The sequence below is a fragment of the Bombus vancouverensis genome, chromosome 14 (genome assembly GCF_051014615.1).
Source record: "Bombus vancouverensis nearcticus chromosome 14, iyBomVanc1_principal, whole genome shotgun sequence".
Taxonomy (NCBI): Eukaryota; Metazoa; Arthropoda; class Insecta; order Hymenoptera; family Apidae; genus Bombus; species Bombus vancouverensis.
Window position 1 is genome coordinate 8,564,726 of NC_134924.1, and position 22,128 is coordinate 8,586,853.

General features: G+C 47.7%; 1 protein-coding gene across 4 annotated transcripts in view; it reads left to right on the forward strand.

Annotated features, from left to right (window-relative positions):
• Positions 1-22,128, forward strand: part of LOC117166243 (kin of IRRE-like protein 1) — a 253,136-nt gene that overhangs the window by 83,668 nt on the left and 147,340 nt on the right. For 3 of the 4 annotated variants that reach the window (XM_033350052.2, XM_076624375.1, XM_076624376.1), the window contains exon 2: positions 8,534-8,663. In XM_033350052.2, coding sequence (XP_033205943.1) covers positions 8,534-8,663 — 130 coding nt within the window. Of the gene's footprint in view, positions 1-3,568; positions 3,699-8,533; positions 8,664-22,128 lie in introns of those variants that run through there. The other variant, XM_033350045.2, reaches the window with a different exon arrangement.

The window sequence follows — 22,128 nt, forward strand, 5'->3', positions numbered from 1 at the left end:
CGCACACGGAAATGGTCGTTGTTCTAGATTCGAATGAAATCGATCGCGAAATAGCTTTTTCGCGCTATTTACGGATCACTTTGTTTCCGACCGCTGTGTCGCGACGTCACACGTTCCTACAGTTTCTGCGACGGGAGGAAATAGTTTGCCGCCGATCACGACTCGCGTCATATCCTGAAATACGATGTCGTTGCGCTAATTATGTCGTGGACGCGATGGACGCGTCACTTTGCTCGCCATGAACCCTAATAATTTCACTAGGCTGTAAACGGCAAGTAATCGAAGCGTTAAAGCGATGGGTCTTGCTATCATCGGGAAACAGCTAAACGTTTCACGTACAGAATTTCCACGCTTACCGTTTCGCTATTGTCGCGCGCGTTTATTTCACCGTGGTAGTGGTCCATTGATGATGTAGATTCGGCCCCTATCTAACTCGCCTCGATCTGGGTATTTGCTTGTTAAGTGACAGTATTGACGCGCGCGACAAGCAAATATCCATAATCGAGGATCGAGTAATTGGTTTCGTTCGAGCACGACTCAAAGTCCGTGCCCTATCACAGTCAAAGGTGAAGGACGAGCGACCGCGGGGCGCTCGATGGATCAAGAAACTCGTCTCGCTTTATTACTTAGAACGTAATTTAACGGGATAGTAAGTTAATTAAGGAAGGCAACGTGGCTGTGTTTGTATCCGCTCGAGAGAACCACTCGGTCGTCGTTGACTTTCGGCAGAAGAAAACAGAAAACGAATTAACGTTCAACGGGTGGAAACGTTGAAAATCGTTGATTAATTTCTCGATATTATTTCACGAGCAAAGCAACGGAACTTGTTGAACGAGAGCTCACAGACACGGCGATTGTCGCGTCGTGTCGGTTTTTGTAATCGATCGTTTGACTTCCGGCATCCTGCTGACGATGTAGCAACGTCGAGTAAATGGCAACCCGATCGTAATATAATCGTCCGCGAAAACGCGATATTATTCTTCAACTTGAAAACTCGATTCGCCACTCACCGCGAGTCCCGAATCTGGCTTTCTTACGCGAATTACTTTGGCCGGAGTTTACAAACGTTATTTAAAGTTTTCTAAGAACATTCGCGAGAGGAGTCTATCCGTACTGTGGCCGCGACCATCTCGTCCGGTACTTTCCGATTTCCCTACAATCGGAATTCTTGCTCGTCTCGCGGTTCTTTTGCTCTTGTTCTACCCTGCGCGCCATTTCTTAATTCAGGATTAATTCAATTTCACGCTGTCGACCGACGTTCACGTTTACTTCGCCATTGATTTCGCTGGGAAGTTGCACGCGATCGTCGCGTCGCAAGTAAAATACGAATGTAGCCCTAGACCGTTCGCAATGAGCTTCGTCGCCTGGAATCGATAGTTCTTTTTCTCGCGCGCTCGGGTTTAAACCGATCAACTTTCGACCCGCTCTCTTCCCTCTCTTCTCCTTCTTTCGTTCGTTGAGTTTTCCTTGACGGTGGAAACGGCGAGAAACGAGATCCGTTCGCGAGTTTCTCGTCGATGGCGATAAACGAAACGACCTCGCCGGAAAAAGCAAAGTATAATACATCCGTTAACGAGCAACGATCAAAGTTTCGGCAAAAGTACGTTGATTAAGCATACTTTAAACAGAAATCTCGTTTGAAATTCTGATCCGGAACTCGGTCGGTATTCAAATGATGGTCCTTGCGCGTCCTTTTTTGGCCGATCGCTGCCACCAAACTTTTGCTCCGTGCCAATGATGGAGTTTTTTCGGTTGCGCGCGATCGACGATGTCGCGTTCGAACCAGTTTCGTCCCAGTTCGTTAAACTTGCGACCTGCTGTACCGAATCGCGTTTCGTCATAATTACAGGTAAATTCGCGCGCGATCGATAAGGTCCTACCTATGCAAGCACATCGATCGTATCTCTGCACACCGCGGAGAAACGAAAATTACCATCAAATTGCTTTGGTTCTCGTGGTGTTTACCAGAGTCCATTTTAACGGTGTTGTTCGCACCATTTGCGAAAGCTCGCGGCTCGGTACGCTTCGTTGAAAACGGTACGCTCTCGCGACCCCGGCGAAAAATGTCATCGAAACATGGACTGGCGCGCCAGGTCGCGTCGTGCTCCATGCACGCTCGAATTCCTCCTCGGATCGAAAGGTAAACGCTAAAACTCGCCAACTAATAAAAACGACAATGGTGTGGCGCGGCGTAGCGCCATTGGGAAATTTCATTAACCGCGAAATTCGGTCGATCTCAGTCGTCCGTTAAAGGACTGCGGCCAGCAAGGATAATGCGAGGTCGGACGTTCGAGAGGGAGCACAACGCTTTGATCCTCGGTCAAAGGCCAACGTCTCCGAAGGGAGAGCGACGTTACCGTGGCTCCCTTGGCCTATTGTGGCTCCTATTGTTGCGCAAACTGCATTACAACCGGACGTGGTCGCGACCTCCCTTCCGTGGCTCGTAACTCAGTGTCTCGCGGCCGGGTGCCGGCTTTGCACAATGCAACGGCAACTGCACAGCCTGTAACACCGGCGACAGACATCCACGCGACGTAACGTTACGTTGCCTCGTCGGACAGGCTGTACGTTCCGTCTACCAACTGCCGAGTAGCCTCGCCCATAGTCTTAATCTCTTTTCGAAAACTCAGCCAGCTTCTCAACCGTTGCTCCAAACCTGAGAACGTCGTACTCGACGCTCGTCGAGTATTCGTTCATCGATTTCGAACGAAATGAGCGTCGATTCGAGTTTAACGCAACGACGCGTTGCACGCGGTAACTCGAACGCACGCTCGTCAACGGCGAGAACCTTCGGAAGCTGCACTCGCGGAAATCCGCGTGGAATTCACCCGTGTTGAAGTGGTCACCACTTTTAAGAAAACTCTGCATCTGGTCCTTTTTAGTTTTCTCAAGCGCTGAAGCCATCGACAGCGTGTAGACAAAAGACTGCGATGAAGACAGACCATAAACAGTAGACAGGCGACGTTGGCTTCGAGGTTTTCAGTTATTGGGTAACACAGCTAGCGTGCGGATCTGGACCTGCTGAAATTGTATTCTTACTTATAATTACGCTTCTATTTAAATATATTTTCTGTCTTACAATTTATCCACGAGTTTTCTCTGTTTACACATCGAATAACCTCAACAACCCGATTTCTATCTCCGGCCTAAACGATGACTTCACATCGAGTCTCGAGGCTACAGCGTCTGTCGTCTGAACCACGATTAACGACTCTTTGGTTTTGCATGTCGAACTTGTCGCGGTGATCGGTGAAAGCTTGCATGTTAATATTCCGCAGCGCGCCAATGCGCGTCGATAAAGTTTACAGTATTCAACGTTTTATCGATCCTGCGATCGTGCTCGATGACTCTACATCTTGTCAACGGTGGCTGTCGCTTCGAAACAAAGACGACCGTTTCTTTTTGACGAGCGAGCGAACGCAGCTGTAAATCCCTCGACGCGCGTCTTTCCCTCTGCGCGGCTTTCGCTCTCCCCTTGGAGTGGTGTGTACGTTTCTATATCCATCGCGTAGGTCTCGCGCAATCGTCATCGGCAGTCGTCACCCACTAGACGACCCCGAGAGGGTCTAGACCTCGGACAACAATGGTGCTCCCAAGGGATAAGGTGCTATTAATAATTCGGAAGCGACGTCGTTACGCTTTAAGCACGCCCCGGCTGCTCGACGGGGAATCTCGAAGGGGAGGAAACGGAAATGAGGGTAAGCTGAACTATTCGTTCTACTCTCTAGAGGCCGACATCTCAATTAGCCTGCTTGCCAGCAAACTACATTCCTCTCGCGATACAGTCCGTTCAGGGCATACTCGATTCGCGGTTCGAAAATTCCTTGGCCATCGTTCGTCGTTTCCCTCTCGACGATATCAGCCGTAGATTTTTGGAATTTTTGAAACCTACGAGGCTAACTTCGATACATCGCCCCAGGCGATGTCACGGCTTTAATTTAGCCTGCCGTCGAATTTTACGAGGCTCTAGTCGCGACTGAAATACCGCGCGAACCAGAGCGCTCGTAAACGTCCTAATTAATTCAAAGCGACTCGATTTTACGGATCCGTACGACGAGAATCGGTCGTCCGCTATTCTGATCCGTTCTTGATCCCGGCATCTTCCGGATCGTTTCGAGTTTAACTCCGGAGCCGCGAAATTCGACGCAAAGTTTGAACCGCGACACCCGTATCACGAGAAACTTTCCGCTTTGTTCCTCCAGACGGAAACACAATCTACGAGTTTCCACCGTCAGTTGCTCTTGCTTTGCATTCGCTGTAGCGAGAGAATGCGAGTGAAAAATTCTCGAAATATTCGATGGTAATTGCCAAACGCGATTTACATACTCGAAAGCATCGCCGATCAATTTTAAATTCACCCGATCCAGCAATGTGCTTTTCCTCCGAGCGAGCGAGTCGGTCTGTTTCGTTGAACCGATCCCCTCGAAAAATAAGAGGGAACGCTAGCGACTCGTGCTCCACTCTAACTGCCAGTAAGGGGGAAAATCTTTGTCGCAGAAATTCAAAGGTATAAAGTGTCGACGAAGCGTCCTGGGAACGGGATCGCGCCGACCCTTGTAAAGACGTTGAATTTTATGAAACGTCGAGGGGATTCCGTGAAAATATGTAAATACGCAATAAAGCGTAAGCCCCCCGATGCCACCCTTCGCGTCTCTTCGCCATCTTTGCCTCCTCTTCTACCCTCCCCGCTTCTTCTCCTCGTCTCTTTCTCCTTTTTAAACGATGGCCCTCTCCGTTCCCGGGACTACGAAAAATTTCAACACGGGGCTCCATGCGTCAGATTCCACTGAATCTCCCTCGATGACAAAGACAAGCCACGATTTATAAACTGACTGCTGCTCCTCCTGTTTGTTTCATCGTTTCGTTCTTACAGCGAAACGGATCTATCGAATCTGTCGGTCGCGTTTTCCCGAACGTCGGACAAATTGCCCGATATTAAATTACGATCCTTCTCTATCGAAAACGAGAGAAGGATAGAGAAAATCAGACAGCAGAATTACGGATCCTCGTATCTCGTAATGCGACGACGCGACGCACCTGCGCAAGGAATTAAGCAACTGATTAACAGGACTCTAATTCGCTACGCGTCCTCTGCTATAGCCCTCCCCCTTCGAGTTAGCGCCGCGCCGTACGAAACAGATATGGAAGAGACGAAGCACGACAATAAGCGTAGACAATGTCGCTTAACGTGTGTAAAACGGTCGGTCACATCGGAGGGTTCTGTCGTTGGAAACTGCGAGAGGGGCACCGAGCACACTCGACTCTCCGTAAATAACGGACTCGTCGTTCGCTCCTACGTATCTATCCTGTCCCTTTTACGATTCTCTCTGTCTCTTTTCTCCTTTCTCCCCCTCCCTTTCTCACCCTTCTATATGTTCTGTCGCATATCCATCCGACTGTACGAATTGTCGGTATAATAGCGCCTAACAACCAGTCCTCCGACTGAAGTTAATTTGCAAGCAAGATGGCATACTCTTTTTGACGATCGTAACGTTTGCCTTGTTAAAACGAACCCCATTATCCCTTCGGTGTCGCGACGCTCTACCTCCCTCGTTGTCTCGACTACTCCTCGTGGAAACATTGCAGGATGAATGGTCCTTCGGCGAACGTGGGTCGCACTCGAATCATCGATCTTGCACCGCCATGCATCGTGGGGTTAATGCGCTTGACAAATGCTTCTTAGTAACTTCCGTTCTCCGTCTCTCCCTTTCCATTCATTTTCAACCGAGCCGAACGTAGATCGAGCAGGTGGCCAAACTTGTCTCGTATTCGACGTATTTTCGTTGCGTTTATCATTAATATTATTCCTGCTGTTAACAGTCGCACGAATTTTGGATAAACTTGTATTGTTGGTGTATCAGTCGCCTCGGGAACGATGCATCGGATGCGCTTGAATAAAATTAAACGATTCCGCGTAGTTTCTCGATGCAAAGTCACAGTTTTCACTCTTTATTGCGAGTTGTACTTGTGGAGAACGTGCTTGCCGGGTAGAGCAAAGCGAGACGATAGTCTTCGAGGATGAAAATATCGTAAAAGCGTATTTGCCTTGAACGTAGCTAGAGAGAAAGAGAGGAGAGAGAGAGAGAGAGAGAGGATTTGGAAACGCATGGCAAAGTTGGCGTTACGGCCTGGATTGGGCCGCGTAAAAGCCAAGCGCACGTTGCGCCGGTTCCATGAAATTTGCATCGATATCGGACCGTTTGAATTCGAATCGACGCGCGATAGTCGCACAGCGGCTTGCGAACGATTAGAACGTAATCGTTATGTCGCACCTCGATCGTACGATCAATCCGCGTCATCGTGGAAGATTTATGAAAATACTTGGCCCTGTTGTAGCATCGCGGTGATCAACGATGACGAGTGGCCGTAAGTTTTCGACGAGTTCGACCCGAAAAGTTGGACGCGAAACTCGCCAGGATGGGAAGCTCTACTAAGATCCAAGGAAAAGTTTCGCTTTTTACCCGTGACTTTGGAAACTTTTGCTCAATCTTCCGTACGACACGTGTGCCGTTGGACTCTAATGGAAAACAGAAGCCCGCGGCATTGCATTTTCCACGCGGTTGAACTCGAAATCTTTCGCGACGTCACGCTTCTCGCCTTCATCGATCGGCGCCGCTTCGTTCAATCGCCGTGATCAGGAAACTTACGCGGTTTTAATCAAGACACCGAGGCCACCGCAGGTTAAAGGTTTCGTTTCGGTAAAGGACCCTGGACCGAGAACGGCGACGAAAGGACGTTCGAAAATTCCACCCATGCAAATTCGAAGTTTGCCGTGACGCTTCTTCGTCCGGGCGTTCGTAGCACCGAGGCAAACGTTGATTCCGGTCGATAACGAATTCATTAAATGCGTTTCGAATGCGACACGAGCCGCGTCCGCCATTAGCACGCTGCTGGACGTTTCGACCAGCGCCTCGGGTCTTTGAGGGTTAATTGCGGCCATGTTGCGGAATTTCATTAATCGAAACGGCTTTCAAGGCTTCTCTGGTATTTAAACTACACGCGGTCGCGCGAGCTGTTCGCGGCTGATTGATGGCCGTGGCGCGGTCGCTTTCGTGTCCAACGACGTATCTACGCCGCTTACATAAATAAGTAAAATCAACAGAGTTAAGCTGCAACCGCTATAGGTCTCTTAGGTGTTTCGCTGGCCACGGAGGATCAGCTGCTGTCGCGTCGCAGCGCCCGGGATACGACGCAGAATCGGACGGACCGCGTCGTTAATTACACGGGGCCGTTAGGCTACCTCGCTCATTTTGGTAGTTAATTTCGCGAGGACGCGGACGATGTAGCCGTTAAGAGCAACAGCGACGCAGGGCTAATCAAATTACACAGTTTGCAGGGAAAGAAGCGTGACGCTTATGAAAAATTCCAGGCAGTAGGGTGGCGAGCGCGCGCGCGCATGTACCCTGGACTAAAAGCAAACGTTAAATCGTAAGCAAACCCGCGAAATACGCGCATGAAATTATAACGAATCCGGGAAGAAGCTTCCCGAGGGTTCTTACTTTTAACGTGGAAAGTAGGTACGAGGCGGTGGCAGCAGCCGCGTTACCACCCGAGAAGAGGTAACTGCTGCTTGTTGCACGTACCTTGAGCTCGTTACAACGTGGAAAAACTGAGAATTCAAATGAGTACCGTAGCTCCGGGGCGTTTATATGGTAAACAGTCACCCCTAAGCGATATTTATACCAGACGGGGTTGTTATAACCAGCGAGTAAACGCGAAACGCCAGCTAATCCTTCCGGTTTAGGTTTTCGAGCGTCGCGAACGATCGCTTACCAAAGAAAGAGAGAGAAAGACAGAAAGAAAGAGAGAGAGAGAGAGAGAGAGAGAGAAAGATTTATCGACGATAAACGGAAATTTTCATGCATCCACGTCCATATTCGTGGCATGCGTCACGCTCGATAAACAAGAGGGTGAAACGACCGCGACAAATCGGATTCGACGAACTGGGACACTCGGACACTCTCGGAGTCTCTTTCGTTCGTATATAAGTGGAGAAGAGAAAAAAAAGTCTCTGGTGAAATTCTCGAACGAACGTGGCACTTGGTACATAGTTGCAGGTTCGATTCTTGTTTCGATCGTCCAGCGTGGAGAAAACGAAAGCAACGGACCGAATCGAATGGAAACTCGTTTCTTCGAAATAGCCTACCGGAAATTCCCGAAGGATTTTCTCGTTCCGTATGATCAGACCTTCGAGCTTTCCATTTACCTGCTCGAAAGATCGTCTTGTGCAAGCAGGATGCTACGACTAGTTTACGGCAGTCCGTCCAAACCGAATTTCATAAGCGGATCTCTTAATCCTATACCGCGTGCACTTTACATATCGCTGGCCAACATCATCCTCGTTCGATTGTGTTTGCATCCGAATATCCGGATTTTCGCTATCGAAGAATGCGGCCCGGATATTCGTCCACTCTCTCCATCTTCTCTTGCGCTCGAATTTTCTTCCAATTCGGCCGCGAAATCGAAATCGAAATCGAGTAACGACAACGAATGCAACCTTTTAACGATACCATCCGTCTATTTTCGTTTGCAGTACCATTGGTCAATATCAGCGTCGTGGAAGGAAAACCAGCGGAACTGCCATGCGACATTACTCCACCCGGAGAGGACAGCCTGCACATGGTTTTTTGGTTCAAGAACGAGGCTGGAGTGCCGTTGTATACGTGAGTGATTCGTTCTTTGCTCTTGTTAGTACGTAATAAGATGGTTGGCGAGTTGGTTAATTTACGCGATCGAGCGAGATTGTGTCGGAGGATGCGACGCTGAAATCCGTGCGGTGTCTCGACGACCGACGACCTGCCGCTTTGGTTGGCCGCGGTGACGAAAAATTCATGGCGCTTGAGGAATTCGCAACTCGCGCGACTAGTATGCAGTAAACGGCGCCGGTCGGATCGCCCTCTCTTTCCCATTACAATGCCCGTACACCATGACGGCTGCAGATACAAGCCGGTCCGCGTTATTAAACGTACGTCACTGCTCGTTCCTCGCTCGCCTCTTGCCACTCGAACTCCAAATTCCTTTCTGCATTCCGTTTTGCGGACGCGACCGCGAGCTTCTCCCGTTTGCGAGTTGGCCGCAATAATGCCACCGCGGAACCTTCATAAAGGCCTGCTGTTGCCCGCAGCAGTTCCGCGTTTTTCTTTCCCGCGAGCAAAATTTTACGCGGCCATATACGTCGCCGCTATCGCTGTCACGTCGGATCGCTAAACGACTGGACGCGTCTTAATTGAAACGGTTATTAATTAAAAGCTGGCCGTCGCCCGCGACCCTTTCGAACTTGCGGATCAATGAAATACGAAACGTTTTAATTGACAATTATTTCGCTCGATCGCGTATCTATAATTTTCCTTAATGAACCTGAAAATTGGAAGGAAACCAGATCAGTGGAAGGGGTGAATTTAAATGCAGCTACAGCGTTCGGAATAATTTTTCTCGCTCGGATGAAAAGAGTAAAGAAAAAGGAGAAGAAGGAGAAACGAAGAGAGACGAAGAGTAGGTGCTACACAATAGGTCAAAATGACGTCTGCAAGGTATTTCTTTGGAAATACAATCGAATAAAACACGAATCCCTCTTAATTGACAATTATCTCGACCGATTACTCGTTATGATTTTTCTTAACGAACCGTGTACCGTACCGCATTGGATTTAAATAGAACTTGGTACCTTTCGCGCGATAATTTTTATCCAGACTCTAGGTTTAGTAGCATTTGTTTGAAAAACCTCTTATCGATAAAACCCGCATCGGCTAAACGAAACGAGAACTTCCGAATTATTTTGAAACGATCATTAAGCAATTTTAATCGTGTCACGGTCACGCGATACGACGAGTATAGAGGCAAATACGTACCGGTGGTCTACGGTTTTGATGATCTTTATCTCCGGTTGCTGAATCTTCTAATCACGACCGCGGCCTGTTTTCTGGCTGCTCGCGTATATATGCGTTCGTTCCTATTTGCCAAATATCTCGACCGACGCAGGCCGAATACCTGGATAAAAATAGAACAGCCGCAAACCGAACGGACGGCCGTGATATTACTGGCGTTTTTCAATATTTCCCGTAATTCGCGATAGTTTGGGAAGTTTCGCAATTAAACTTGCATGCCTGCCGCGGTTTGCTTCTTCGTCGGTGGTTCTAGAATTCGGCACCGTCACTGCTGACGCTACGATGTTGCATCATTTTTCAAGCGGTTAGCTACCTCAACTACCCAGAGACTGCTGAATGCCCGAGGAAATAAACGGTTCCTGGCGATTAATACATCGCCGAGGTTCTTTTTTCCCCCCTCTGCCCCACCACCTTCTTTTTCCCTCTCGGTGGCTGTTTTTCAACGTTTCGCGGTTTCAAAAGAACAGCGTTAATTGACGCGGTCGGATTTTATCGCACAGATCTTTTATCGTTGTCATTTTTTATTTTTGCGGTAGCTTCGCTTCTCGATACTTTACCGCGGACACGGTCGAATAAATTTTCAATTTTCATGGAATCTCAACGATGTTTCGTCGAAAGCTGCGGTTTTTCGTTTAGCTGGCTTGCAAACTTTCCATTTACGCTGTACAACTAGTTCCTTGCGAGTGAGAGATAAAAGGGACAAGCGCGACAATACGTCGATCAGAATTCTTCATAACGGTGAGGCGTACACGCCTAATGAGGACCGCAGCTACGCACAATCAACTTCGTGGCACGTAATTATAGCGCGTCGATAAATTTGGATCGGTGTCTGAAGGGGCACCGACGTGGGTGGAGCGAGAGCAGCTTCTGGATGGCAGCTTTATCGGCGAATAATTGATAACCGTCGCGACGCCTCTTCGCTGTACCAGCATCGATGTAACTGCGCCATTGGAAGATCCGCGCCAACTTCTGCACGCCGCGCGTGATTAATTGATATATTCTCGATCCGCTGGGCTCGAGTTATTGGTTTCAATCGGGAGCCACCGCGAGATCTACGATCTCATCTATAAATTAGGTGCGCAAAGATCGTCGCGATACGTTGTAGCGATTAGACGAGACGCGACGTGACGTTACCACGCTTTGATAGAGATACGTAGCTGGAGCAAACTCGCAGCGACGCTCCGGGCGCGCGTTGACATTCGACGACTCTTTTTCTCGAGGTAGGTCGCGAACTATTCACGGTAACGATTATTGCGTGGAAACCTGGCAAGAGGAAACGACACTCCCTTGACGCGCTTTAACTCGCCCCTTTATTCATCCCTCGACGCCTTCTGCGAAACCGTTACCGTTCGCACCTTGGTTTGTCGCGCGTATCGCGACTGCGTGCAAGGCTTTGCAAATGCCGGAGGAAACGATGGCAGAGCGCGAGCTCGTGCAAACGACGCGATAAAAGAAAGGAAGGCAGAAAAGAGAAACACGGTGTGACGTTTGGATCCGCGGGGGGTATAGAGCTGCGTTTGGTGGACGTCTTGTAATTAATCGACGTCGCGTAGAATTTGAATTTAAAAGCGGCCGACCTAGGTGGCAGTCGCTGCTTACCACGCCCGGCTGTCCGCGTTAAAAAATTTGAATCCGCGATAATCGGATTTCCAAATGCAAATTTAATCGACAGCCCGACTTTCTTGCGCCCCGTGATGGCTGATCAAAGGGCCGATTCTATCGGGATGGACGTTGCAGGGCAAGCGCGTTGCCATTCCGCGTGGAATATGAAATATGGAAACAATTAGATTTCACCGTTTTTTCGACCTCGATTCAAAAAGCTCGGTACGTTGGAACATCGTAACTCGATTCCAACGACGACATTTAATCGGCTCGGTGATCTGAAAAAGAGAGAAAAGGACAGATCGAAGAGGCACGCGAAGACTTAACTCGTTGTTTACAAAGCCATCTCGTTAAGGAAGTATTCGGAAGCTCGTGGACATATCAATGTTGCGTGCGCTCGCTACAGCACTAATTATAACATACCATGCGAGGAAGGGTCGGTATGTGAACTATGCGCATAGCTGTATACACACACACACACTGTATGTTCTCTTAGCAAACCTATGGTTCCGATAAAGGATACACGCACGCACCCTCTTCCTATCGAGTTCGCTTCCTATCGCATCCTGTTATCAAATATTTATGCGTATCCTCTTAACGACGTGAAACCTTTGTCTGAATAAATTTGACACGTCCATTGAAATAACGCTCGACGCTATAGCTCACTGACTATATAGTTACGCTATAAACCACTTCTTATCGCGCTATCACAGCGATGAAAATTATGAAACGCGGTTTGTTCAGCGAGACATTTTTCTCTCGAGTGGATGATCAGAAATGACGTTCACAATGAATGTCTGTATAAAATATCATCCGAGAAAAACGTACGATTGGAGCAGGAAATAAGAAACGATATCACATGCCATAAAAGAGAAGGAGCGTTTACGACACGGGAACACGTAGGCGTAGATATAGGGGCAGGTAACCAAACAGTATGTACTAGGTTGTCCGAAAAGTTTCTTTCGTTTTATGAGGAAATAATAGACACACGTTTTCTGTTTTACATTATTTTGTCTAATTACGTACGATCCATTTTGTTCCGTTGAGATTCAGGTGATATTCGGTTAATAATCACTCGGTGTTTAGGTTAACGATATATTTATTAACAAATGTCTTCTTTTGATAGCGTCGCGTATCGCTTTCGGTTTCTCTGGTCAATCTCGCTGCGCGGTTACGACTCGACTTTATCGCTTCCTGGTTCAAACTTAACTGTCGATGGGGTCCGATTCTTTTCTTTTTGTCGCCCCTCAATTTCCCACTATCCGAGCGTTTGTTAGGCGTCCGCGACCGTTGCCACGCACGTCTTCTTCTCGAACATTGGGATATTGTTGACTCATCAGGCACTTCGTTTCGGCGATATACATTGTTCCCGAGTGCCGCCACAAGATAAACACCGTGACATCTCACAGATCTGGTTTTGCGTTTGTAAGAAGGTGCACTGTTACGAAAAACACGTTTGTGAAAGAGAGACACTTTTCAGATAATCTGATACCTAGCACAAATTTCGACGCACCATGATTTTCCTCGATGAGAAACAAACGAGATCGTTCGCCACTCTATCAGCGTGTTTTAATGGAAATTACAAAAGGCACCGACAGGATATTTGGTTCCTCTCTTCGTATTTTCCACCCACTCAAACATCTCTAGACAGCTACTCATAGAGGAATTGTGTGTTTAGACGGACATAATTTATGGGTTAGACGTATAGTGCTAGGTCGGGTTTCGCAAGGTGACCCCTGGAGATCCTAATCCCCATCTTGACCCGAGACCTCCTTCCTGACCCCGTTTGCCTCAGGCGTCTCCGAGGTGTTCTCGATTCACCGTTGAAGTATAAGCTCCAAGAGAAACCACCGATCGTCCAACTTAATCCGAATAACGTTCGATATCCGTACATTGGCGACGATAGTGGCAAACGTTTTTTCGCCGCAAGCCAACCGATCGTGAGTGGATGGATTTAGCGCGATCGGCGAATAGATATCGATTTGCCTGTACACGCGACAACAAGGATAATAGATTTAGGACGAGAACGGTTGTCCTCGATAGGATCGGAAAAAAGAAGTTGAAAGTTGGAAAGAGAAAAGTTTGTTAGGGGCAAGGAAGCGAAGAGAAGCGCGAAAAGTTTGCAGCATACGATCGCAGTAACTCGATCGTTAAACGATAAAGATGGAGTGTTCGGCAAACAGAGTGAAATTTCTAGGAGCGAATTCATTGTCTGAAGAAAGAGAACGAGCCGGTGCTCGGATCGGTTAGGAAAGGTCGAACGGTGGACGAAGGGCTTCCGGCAAAAGCATACCGTTGGTCTTGGGGATTCGTCCGAGGATTACGTGCCGGGTCGAAACTGACCGGGGATCTCTGGCCTCGGTCTTGCCCTCGGATTCCTAGGTCGGAACCTATTGCTTCGCTGAGAATTCCATTTGAAAATCTCGATCGAAAAGCAGCGGATCCGATGTCGCGCGAAACGACCTCGAAACCGGACATAAATTTCATTCGTTCGTTATCCCTTTTCGTTTTCTCCGTGTCCCCGGTCCGGTTTTCGCTTAACTTCGTTCGTCGCAATTATCGTCTCGCCGCGATTCGTTTTAACTGCAAACCGCAAGATCGGTTGGGCCTTCGATCGACGTAAAGGAGGAAATCAGAGGAAAGTTTCCTTCGAAATTTTAAAAGGAGCGCGAGTCATCGTCGACGTCGTATTTCCTCGGTCAGGAATCAAGGGACCGCGACTGAAAATTTTATTCGCACACGTCCGCTGTTTGGTCACAGCTGTCGATTCCTGCGAACGAATACGCCGCTGTCGCGCGAAGAAAACGGCGGAAAAGAATGAGAATGAGTTCGTACGATGGACCACGCGGTTCTTCATGATATTCAGATTTTTCAGCCGGTCGTGAACTGTAAGAATCCGATAATTCCATCGTGGCAAACACGACTCGATCAACAAACGAGAGTCGTCGTTTCGGTCGCGTTCACGCTCTAATTTGTATTCGGATAGAATCGGGGCTAGTACGTTTACGGAGATTTTGCCACTACTATACCTATATATCCAGATATAATCAGATTTATAGTTAACGCACATAAATCTGATTAATTGCAATTACCGTAATTATCGGTGTTTCATAGCTTATACACGTATAAATCATTATAGAAGCGTTACATGCAACTAGGTAGGCTAGCGATCGTGCAAGCGGTGGAAAAATTAATGTCGCCTCGCAGGCAACGTGGAAAACATTCCGCCGGTGCTTCATCATTCATCGATGCTCCCGATCTCGCGTATATCGACGAAAAAGCAAATCATTTGAAAACTACATTTTTTGTACCGAATTTTATGCCATCCACTGGTCAGAACTCGATTTTTATAAGGTTGACGATCGAAAATTGTTCTTATTTTCCATGATCTTTGATATATGTTCATGTTTTCAAAATTAATCCCGTTAAGTCTAAACGCGGATTAAATAGCGCAATAGAGACAGAAGATGATGAAACACAAGACGAAGAAGCCGGCGTTGCATGCCAGTGCTGGTATCCAGTCTTCTCGTCTGGGTTACGAAGCTCATAAATCAGACGTGCCGTGTCGTCGTTCATCCCTCGACTCTATGTATTTCTCTCCTATCCTTCTCTCTTACCACCGATATTCCAGCGTCTTTTTATCACTCGCTACGACAGTGTTTACGCCATGGAGCAAATATGGCGTTCGAGAGAACGATAATAATCGAAGACGCCGGAAGACGCAAATATCGGTTGGCATGCTACTATCTGCTCAAATCCGCTAGACGATAGCGTGTACGTTTAAGCACGTGCGCAAGGTACGCAACTACGATACCGAAGGGTGCTTATTGGTGGGTGGTGGCGTGCAAGTCGAACGAGCCTCCGGTCGGCATGCGATCGACTCTAATCGCCATGGCCTACGCTATTATTCTAGCGAATAGATTATAGAATAATATGGAGATTTGAATCACATAATGGCTGCGAAAGCTGTGAAGCTTGCTCTCTCAAAATCAATCCACGCTCCAGACAGAATCGCGCGTATCCCATTTTATTACGAAACTATACGCGACCTTCCGTGCGACGAATCCTCGTCTGAATATCATTAAACACGAACGTTTCTAAAATTTTCCATCGCGATTTGTCGCAGCTGAAACCAAGGTTCCCGTAGAGTAATGTTAGATCGTGAGGCGGTTGATTTTCCATTCAGCGGAATTCGACGGGTAATGCGAAGCATCGAAGTCACGTAGGGCAACGGGCCAACTGAAAATTAATTTCCACCTGCGCAATTACTTCTCGTATGAGCGGGTATTCGGCGCGTCGTAAAGCACCGCTGGAGAAGCCGGGCCGGAGTTGACCGTATCGGAGGATAACGAAAATTCCGTCGTTCGGAAAATATAGATTTTCGACGAGGGGATGTATGACAGGCGACCCCGACGTTAGCCGCGGATCGTGAAGAGCTCGTAAATCGGCAATATCCGCGTTGCTGCGAGCCAGCCGTGTAACAATGCTCATATCCGTGGATTGCGCGGAGCAGCGATTTCGTTGCGCCTGTAATTGTAACGCGGTGGATTGTTTTAACGTGGTTGCAATTTGTATAGGCCGGTCGTAAAACGCTTTAGTACGTTGCTTGTTTCCTGCAAACCACGAAACAACGCGAAAGATCGTTTACACTGCGTAAACCGGCTGTTCTCTACCGTCCCAGCAACAATGTGCAAGGCACTTTCCCTTTGGTTTCCTGTGCGGCTCGCGTACGCTCGTCTGCATCGTTGCTCGTCGTCGTTTCCTTTTTTTTTTTCTTTTTTTTCTAGTCTTCGCATCCATCTCGCGCAACCACCGCTATTCATCGGCCGAATTTCCAACAGTCGCGAGCATCGTGTTTTCTGTGAAATTTCTGTAAGACGGTAGCGATTTTACTTTCGACGAACTACTAGGAAACTACATTACTCTGCTACATTATTCATAAATTTTAACAACGTTGTAGCGCGCATCGAGACTCCGGAATCGCGTCTCGCGGTCCTCTATCCGGTGTCCCGTCATCTTTTCATGAGAGCGAACGCTCGCATCCCACGAGTGTCGTGCAACCCTTTGGTACACACGTGTGTACGTATCGCATCGAGACGGGCCGTGTATCGCCGAGTGTCTGTACAACGACAGCTGTGTTTAGAATCGAGCGAGATCGTCAAACGGGCTTTCGCGCATTATCACGTCCAATGTCCATTCGGAGCTTTCTAGCTCGTATAGTAAGGAGATGGTCGCGCAGTCGGCTAAAAGCCCGGCAACGTCGTTATCGTTACAAGTTCGTGACCATTATGTGCTTGGTCGCTTTGTAATGACGCTCGTGATAACGACGCGCCCGTAGGGATGTGTATCGTTGCTACAAAGCAGTCGTTTAGGTTTTACACCGATTCGCTTCTATTCAATACGATTTTCAACGGCGATCATCCAGTCGCCGCCCTCTTGCGTGTCGTTCGACGTCGATTTTATTTCTGCTAAGCTATCCGTGCGGACGTTACATCGAACGATAATGTAAAATCTTGCAGACGTAGTAATCGAATAAACGAGCCGTATAATAAACCCACACCATTTAATGCGAACTCGTATTAGGCACATACGTATAACACAAAATACGGGGTTGACTCTTGTACGTTTTCACGATGTTATTGTACTTACGTTTTAGATCAAATATTCCTGTTTATAAACGAAATTCGAGTCGCAATACCGCATCAATGTTTCGAGTTGTAGCAACACAATGCATCTCGGAATGTTGCTGCACATTTATGTTCCATTGAAATTTTGCGGTTACATACAATAATGCCGGCGTAATATTTTAGAATAACTCGCGTACTTCGATATATGAAATTAAAATCTATTTTCTGCTGGATTGCCGCGGATATTGACATATAACGATTTATGCGGTTGCGCGACGCGCACGACGTACGGACCTTAGCTGCTTGCTAAAATATTCTCCAAAGCCCATAAGGATTCTTCTAGAATAAATTCCGCACATGATACTTACGTCCTAGCATCTGAAATTCATTCTAGATTTTTAAAATCCCGAAGGAACTTCAGCAAGATGTAGAATGAATTGCAGATGCCGGACTTACGTACAATCGTTCGAAATCCATTCTAGATTTCCAAAGTCCACATGCAACTTTCAGAAATTCTACAGTACACTGCAGATGCCAGCTGCTATACTACACGTTATCAGTGTCTATACGAGCAAATTTGAACAGAGAGAGAGAGAGAGAGAGAGAGAGAGATATTTATACCGCACGTGCAGGAATATTATCGCGAGACCGAGATCAAGTTCAATATAATTTTTAAACTCGTTACTCTAAATATTGAATTTTCCCACGATCGATATTTTAATTTGCGTGATGCGAAGTCCCATAAGGTGATAGGTCTATTCTCTGCTTTGTCCATTGTATAACCGTAGGACGAACTGTTAGCAGCGCGGCAAAAATATCAGCGAGTCGACCGTGCGTCGACACGTATAGTGTCGTATTCCGAGCATTATTTTTCCGCGATTTCATTGGGTCGGCTTTTCACGGCGTCAATCATGGCAGCTTGACTGCAATAACATCGAGCCAGTACAGGTGCAGTAACAATAACAGCTGCGTAACACCGAATCAGATATCAAATTCCTGGTTCCGCGACCAGACGGAATCGATAAATCCGCAACGGAAAATGTACGAGGAATATTGAAATTAACTTTTACGCAAACGAGTCGCGGTTGGTTCAAATCGATGGATAAATAAAGCATCTTTAAACTCTATGAATTTCCTTCCGTGAAATTAAAGCGAAGTGCATACTTAGCTGGATACTTTTGAATCGGAAGTTGGCAATGTCGAACAGCAAACATTTCATACGATTTTGACATTTACACAGCGTTCGACGAAATTTCACTGGGAATCTTTCGTAGCTCGTGGTGGTGTATCGACGTACGAAAGACCGAATCGCAACGATGTTCGTCACGCGGCTCTAACAGCGTCCTTTTCACTCGTTCGGCCGTGCATCAGCCACAGTGATGGTCGTTGTAAACGATGGAAAGCGTAACGAGCACCGATTTTGCGGACCTAAGTTGTTTCAAAGCGTTGCAAGGGAATAGTAAAAGCGTATTCCAATCAAAAGTTGTACAGCGCCGCCGCTACGAACGACTCTAAAGACAACCATGAACTCGGTTATACTTCGGTTGGTCCACGTTGCAATAACCTTGCAAACTGTCGGGTCTAGCGAGCGGAAATATTGACTCGAGGAAATAAAGGACGCAGATTGCTTGGCGTAATACGTTTTAGAAAATAAGTTTGTTTCATCGAAATCCATCGTCTTCCCGTGTGATTGCTTTTAGAGACTCGTAACAACTTTGAACGTTCCTCTCCCACTGAAGTAGAATGCGCCGGGATCGATGATTTGAAAAAAAAAGAAAAAAAAAACGAGAGGAAACGAATCCCGTGATATTCACAGCGGTGCAAATTTACGCCGACCTTTAACATTCGAATCGTGCATGGCGAATCCGACGTGACCGGTTAAAATCGCGACAAATTTCAAACGGTTTCGCGTTACACCATGGAAAAGATCAACGATGCTCGAAAATTGCGATCGCGTTCGTACACTCGTGCGTAATTTCGATTCATGGCAGATTAATGCGCGATAGAGAACGAAGAAGCGAATATTCCAGCATGGCAATTGCTAGTTGGCTCGTCGATATTCTAAGCATCGTTGCCACCGAGAAGCCCATGAGCGGAAATAAGCATGACAAATGAACGTTAGGAGGTTCGGAACGAGTGCAAAGACGATTCTCGCAAGCTATCTCGCATCGAATGTTGCCAGCAGTGTATAACGAACGTAAGGAGTAGTAGTTACTCTCTGCGAGCGAGAGATCTGGCAACTTGAGTTGGATGGATCGAGCGATGACGCTCGAATATCCTCGCAACGGATACAGAATTAATCGTCGATCTGTAACTGCGAACGAGAAATCGCCTTGCCCAGAGAGCCAGAATGACGTGGATAGACGAATCCCAGAGCGAAGCACTGATAATTACCAAGCGAGCAAATTTCATTAAGCGAAAGGTAACTGGTCGCGAGTTCGGATGACGGACAGGTGTAAAATTGGACTGCGGTAAATCTTAGGCTGCTGTCGGGCGTTTCAGGCCCGCTGAAACGTGGATTAATTACGCAGGTTGACAGTGCTGCGGTCGGACGGTCGCCGCGACCGCCGGCTGACACCGCTGTAAACGGAGGTCCTCCTGGTTGCGAATCTCTTCCTCGTCCTTTCCTGACTCTAATCGCGCGGAAACGACCCCATCAACGTCCACGATGATTTTAGGACTGCGCTACCCGGATAGAATTTTCGATGAGATCCCAGCTCGCGAACTGGTTAACGTCACAAATGTCGTTTCTTTCTTTATCAGAGTACGTCGACCACCGTAGTTTCCCTAAAGTTTCGCACATTCGCGAAAGATCGCGTGCAAAGGTACAACGCTTGTCACGCGATCGGCTCGAGAGGAGGAAATCGGAAGATTAGTGGCGCGATCGATTCGATGGAAATAGAAAAATCGTGACGTCCTTCTGGGGGTCGGTAAACGCGAACGAAATGCTAACCGACCCGTTGTACTTTCGTTGTCGGCCCTACCATTGATTGGAGCATGGTAATTAATTGGCGATTCATTATCCAGCGAATGATAATAGACGTTTATAAATGTAGATACGCCCAAAGTGTTTGATTTGAATACCAAAGGCGGGCATCTATCGATTGGACTATTTGCCTCTCGTTCACGCGTACAATGCCGCCCTGCCGCGCGGCTATGTACGTATAATACAAACATCGTTAACAGTGCAAACCGCCGGGACGAATTGTAATAATTTGCCGACTGAAATTACGTAATAAAGCGGGTATATAGACGCATCCACTCGTACAATGAACTGCACACGGCGCATTGTAATTTACCGGCTGGATGACGAATATTCCGCGTACGCTTTGCCCCACGTAACGTTATACTTTCCCGTTCGATCGGATGAAATTCAGCCCGCGGACGAAAGTTCGTCTCGCGTTCGTTGAAACGTTCGTTCCACGCGATGCAACCGAACGGAAAGAAAAAGCTGCTGCGGCTTCGTTCATTTATTATCGGCTGCGCGGCAATCGTTCATTATCCATGGTCGGAAAGTGGAGAAAAAAAGATGCCGCGACAAAGGAGGCGGTATTGTTCGATACGCGACGACACCGGTTCCACGACCGGCGAGTTTAAATACTGAAACAGAAAGGGTTTCGTTTCCGCTTCGTTCTGGGATAAACGTTTTGCCGAGACCATCGACGATGTCACGAGGGGTTGTTACGTTCGACTAGAGTGCAAGAGGGTCGTTGCAATCTTCTGCTGAGGGAGTATAAAGAGAGCGTAGAGACACGGAATAGTGAGAAATTGCGAGATCGGACTGGCAGAGAGAGAGAAGGGACTCTAACGAAGAGAAGGAAAGGAGGGGTCAGGGGAGAGGAAAGAAAACAAGCGCGATACCGGAGGGACAGCGAGAGAAATAAAAAAAGCTGCACGACGAGGTGAGACCGGTGGTACGGAGTCGGAGGATGTGGCAAAGCCGGTCCGCAGCCGGCAATGGTCTCTCGTCCATCTCCATTTAAATCGCGTTGCTTGGCGATACTTAACTTTAAAAATGGTGCCTGTATATTATCCGCTCGAAACACCCCCTTCGTATCTTTCTTCCTGTACCTCTAGCTTTGTGGCTTACTCTATTTCTAGCGAGGCCCTGAAGCAGCCCTTAAACTCTCCCTCTGCGGCGCCAGTCCACCGTAGAGCCAGCGAGTGCATCGTTTACGCGGCAATAAGGGAAACTTATTGCCGGCTAGCTAATAACGAACGATTCCCACGTGGGAGATCCGTGGTCTTTATTTTCTCTGGCAACTGGAAACTTTACGAACGGTACAGCCGCGGCTAATCCGATTTCCTTCTCTTGATCCGCGAATCGCGATAGCCCGCCGACTATCCACACGGTGGAAGAACTTGTTCGTACGCGCTTCTTCAAGATCGTTCGCAGACCATACAGGATCGAAGCGAGGTTAGTTCTCAAAGAAATTCGGAATCCTTCGACGAGTAGCTTCTTCCCGGAGTGCTTGGGAGCAACGATACACTCGCGATCTACGACGTACACGTTCCCACGAAAATTTCGAAACTAAAAGTATTTCTGGCGAAGCGCAACAACACTACACTGAGATCGAGGGAATCGGCCGATGGAAGCAGTCGGATTCCTGTGTCGGTTTCGCGCGTACGAGTATATATACCTTCTCCCCGGGTTGCGGTTACTTGCTACGACCACGCTGAAACGGCTGGACAATTTACAAGTGATACATAGGATAGTATCGCGCGTTACCATAATGTACGACGCGGTTCTACGAGAATTATAATTGCGAAAGTTCGAAACATAAACTATCAGCTCGAACTGCAACGGAGTGGAGCTGTGTATAATAGGGAAAGAAATAAGTGGCACGTAACTCGATCGGGACTACGTGATTTTCTGTTGCTCGTTACTTCCTATACACGGTTAATAACCACCTAAGTGCGCCCCGATGAAATCCCGAATCTCTGGATGCGCGTAACTCGATATTTACGAATCCACATCTCGAGCTTCGAAACGACCGGTATCGCATTTCGAATTC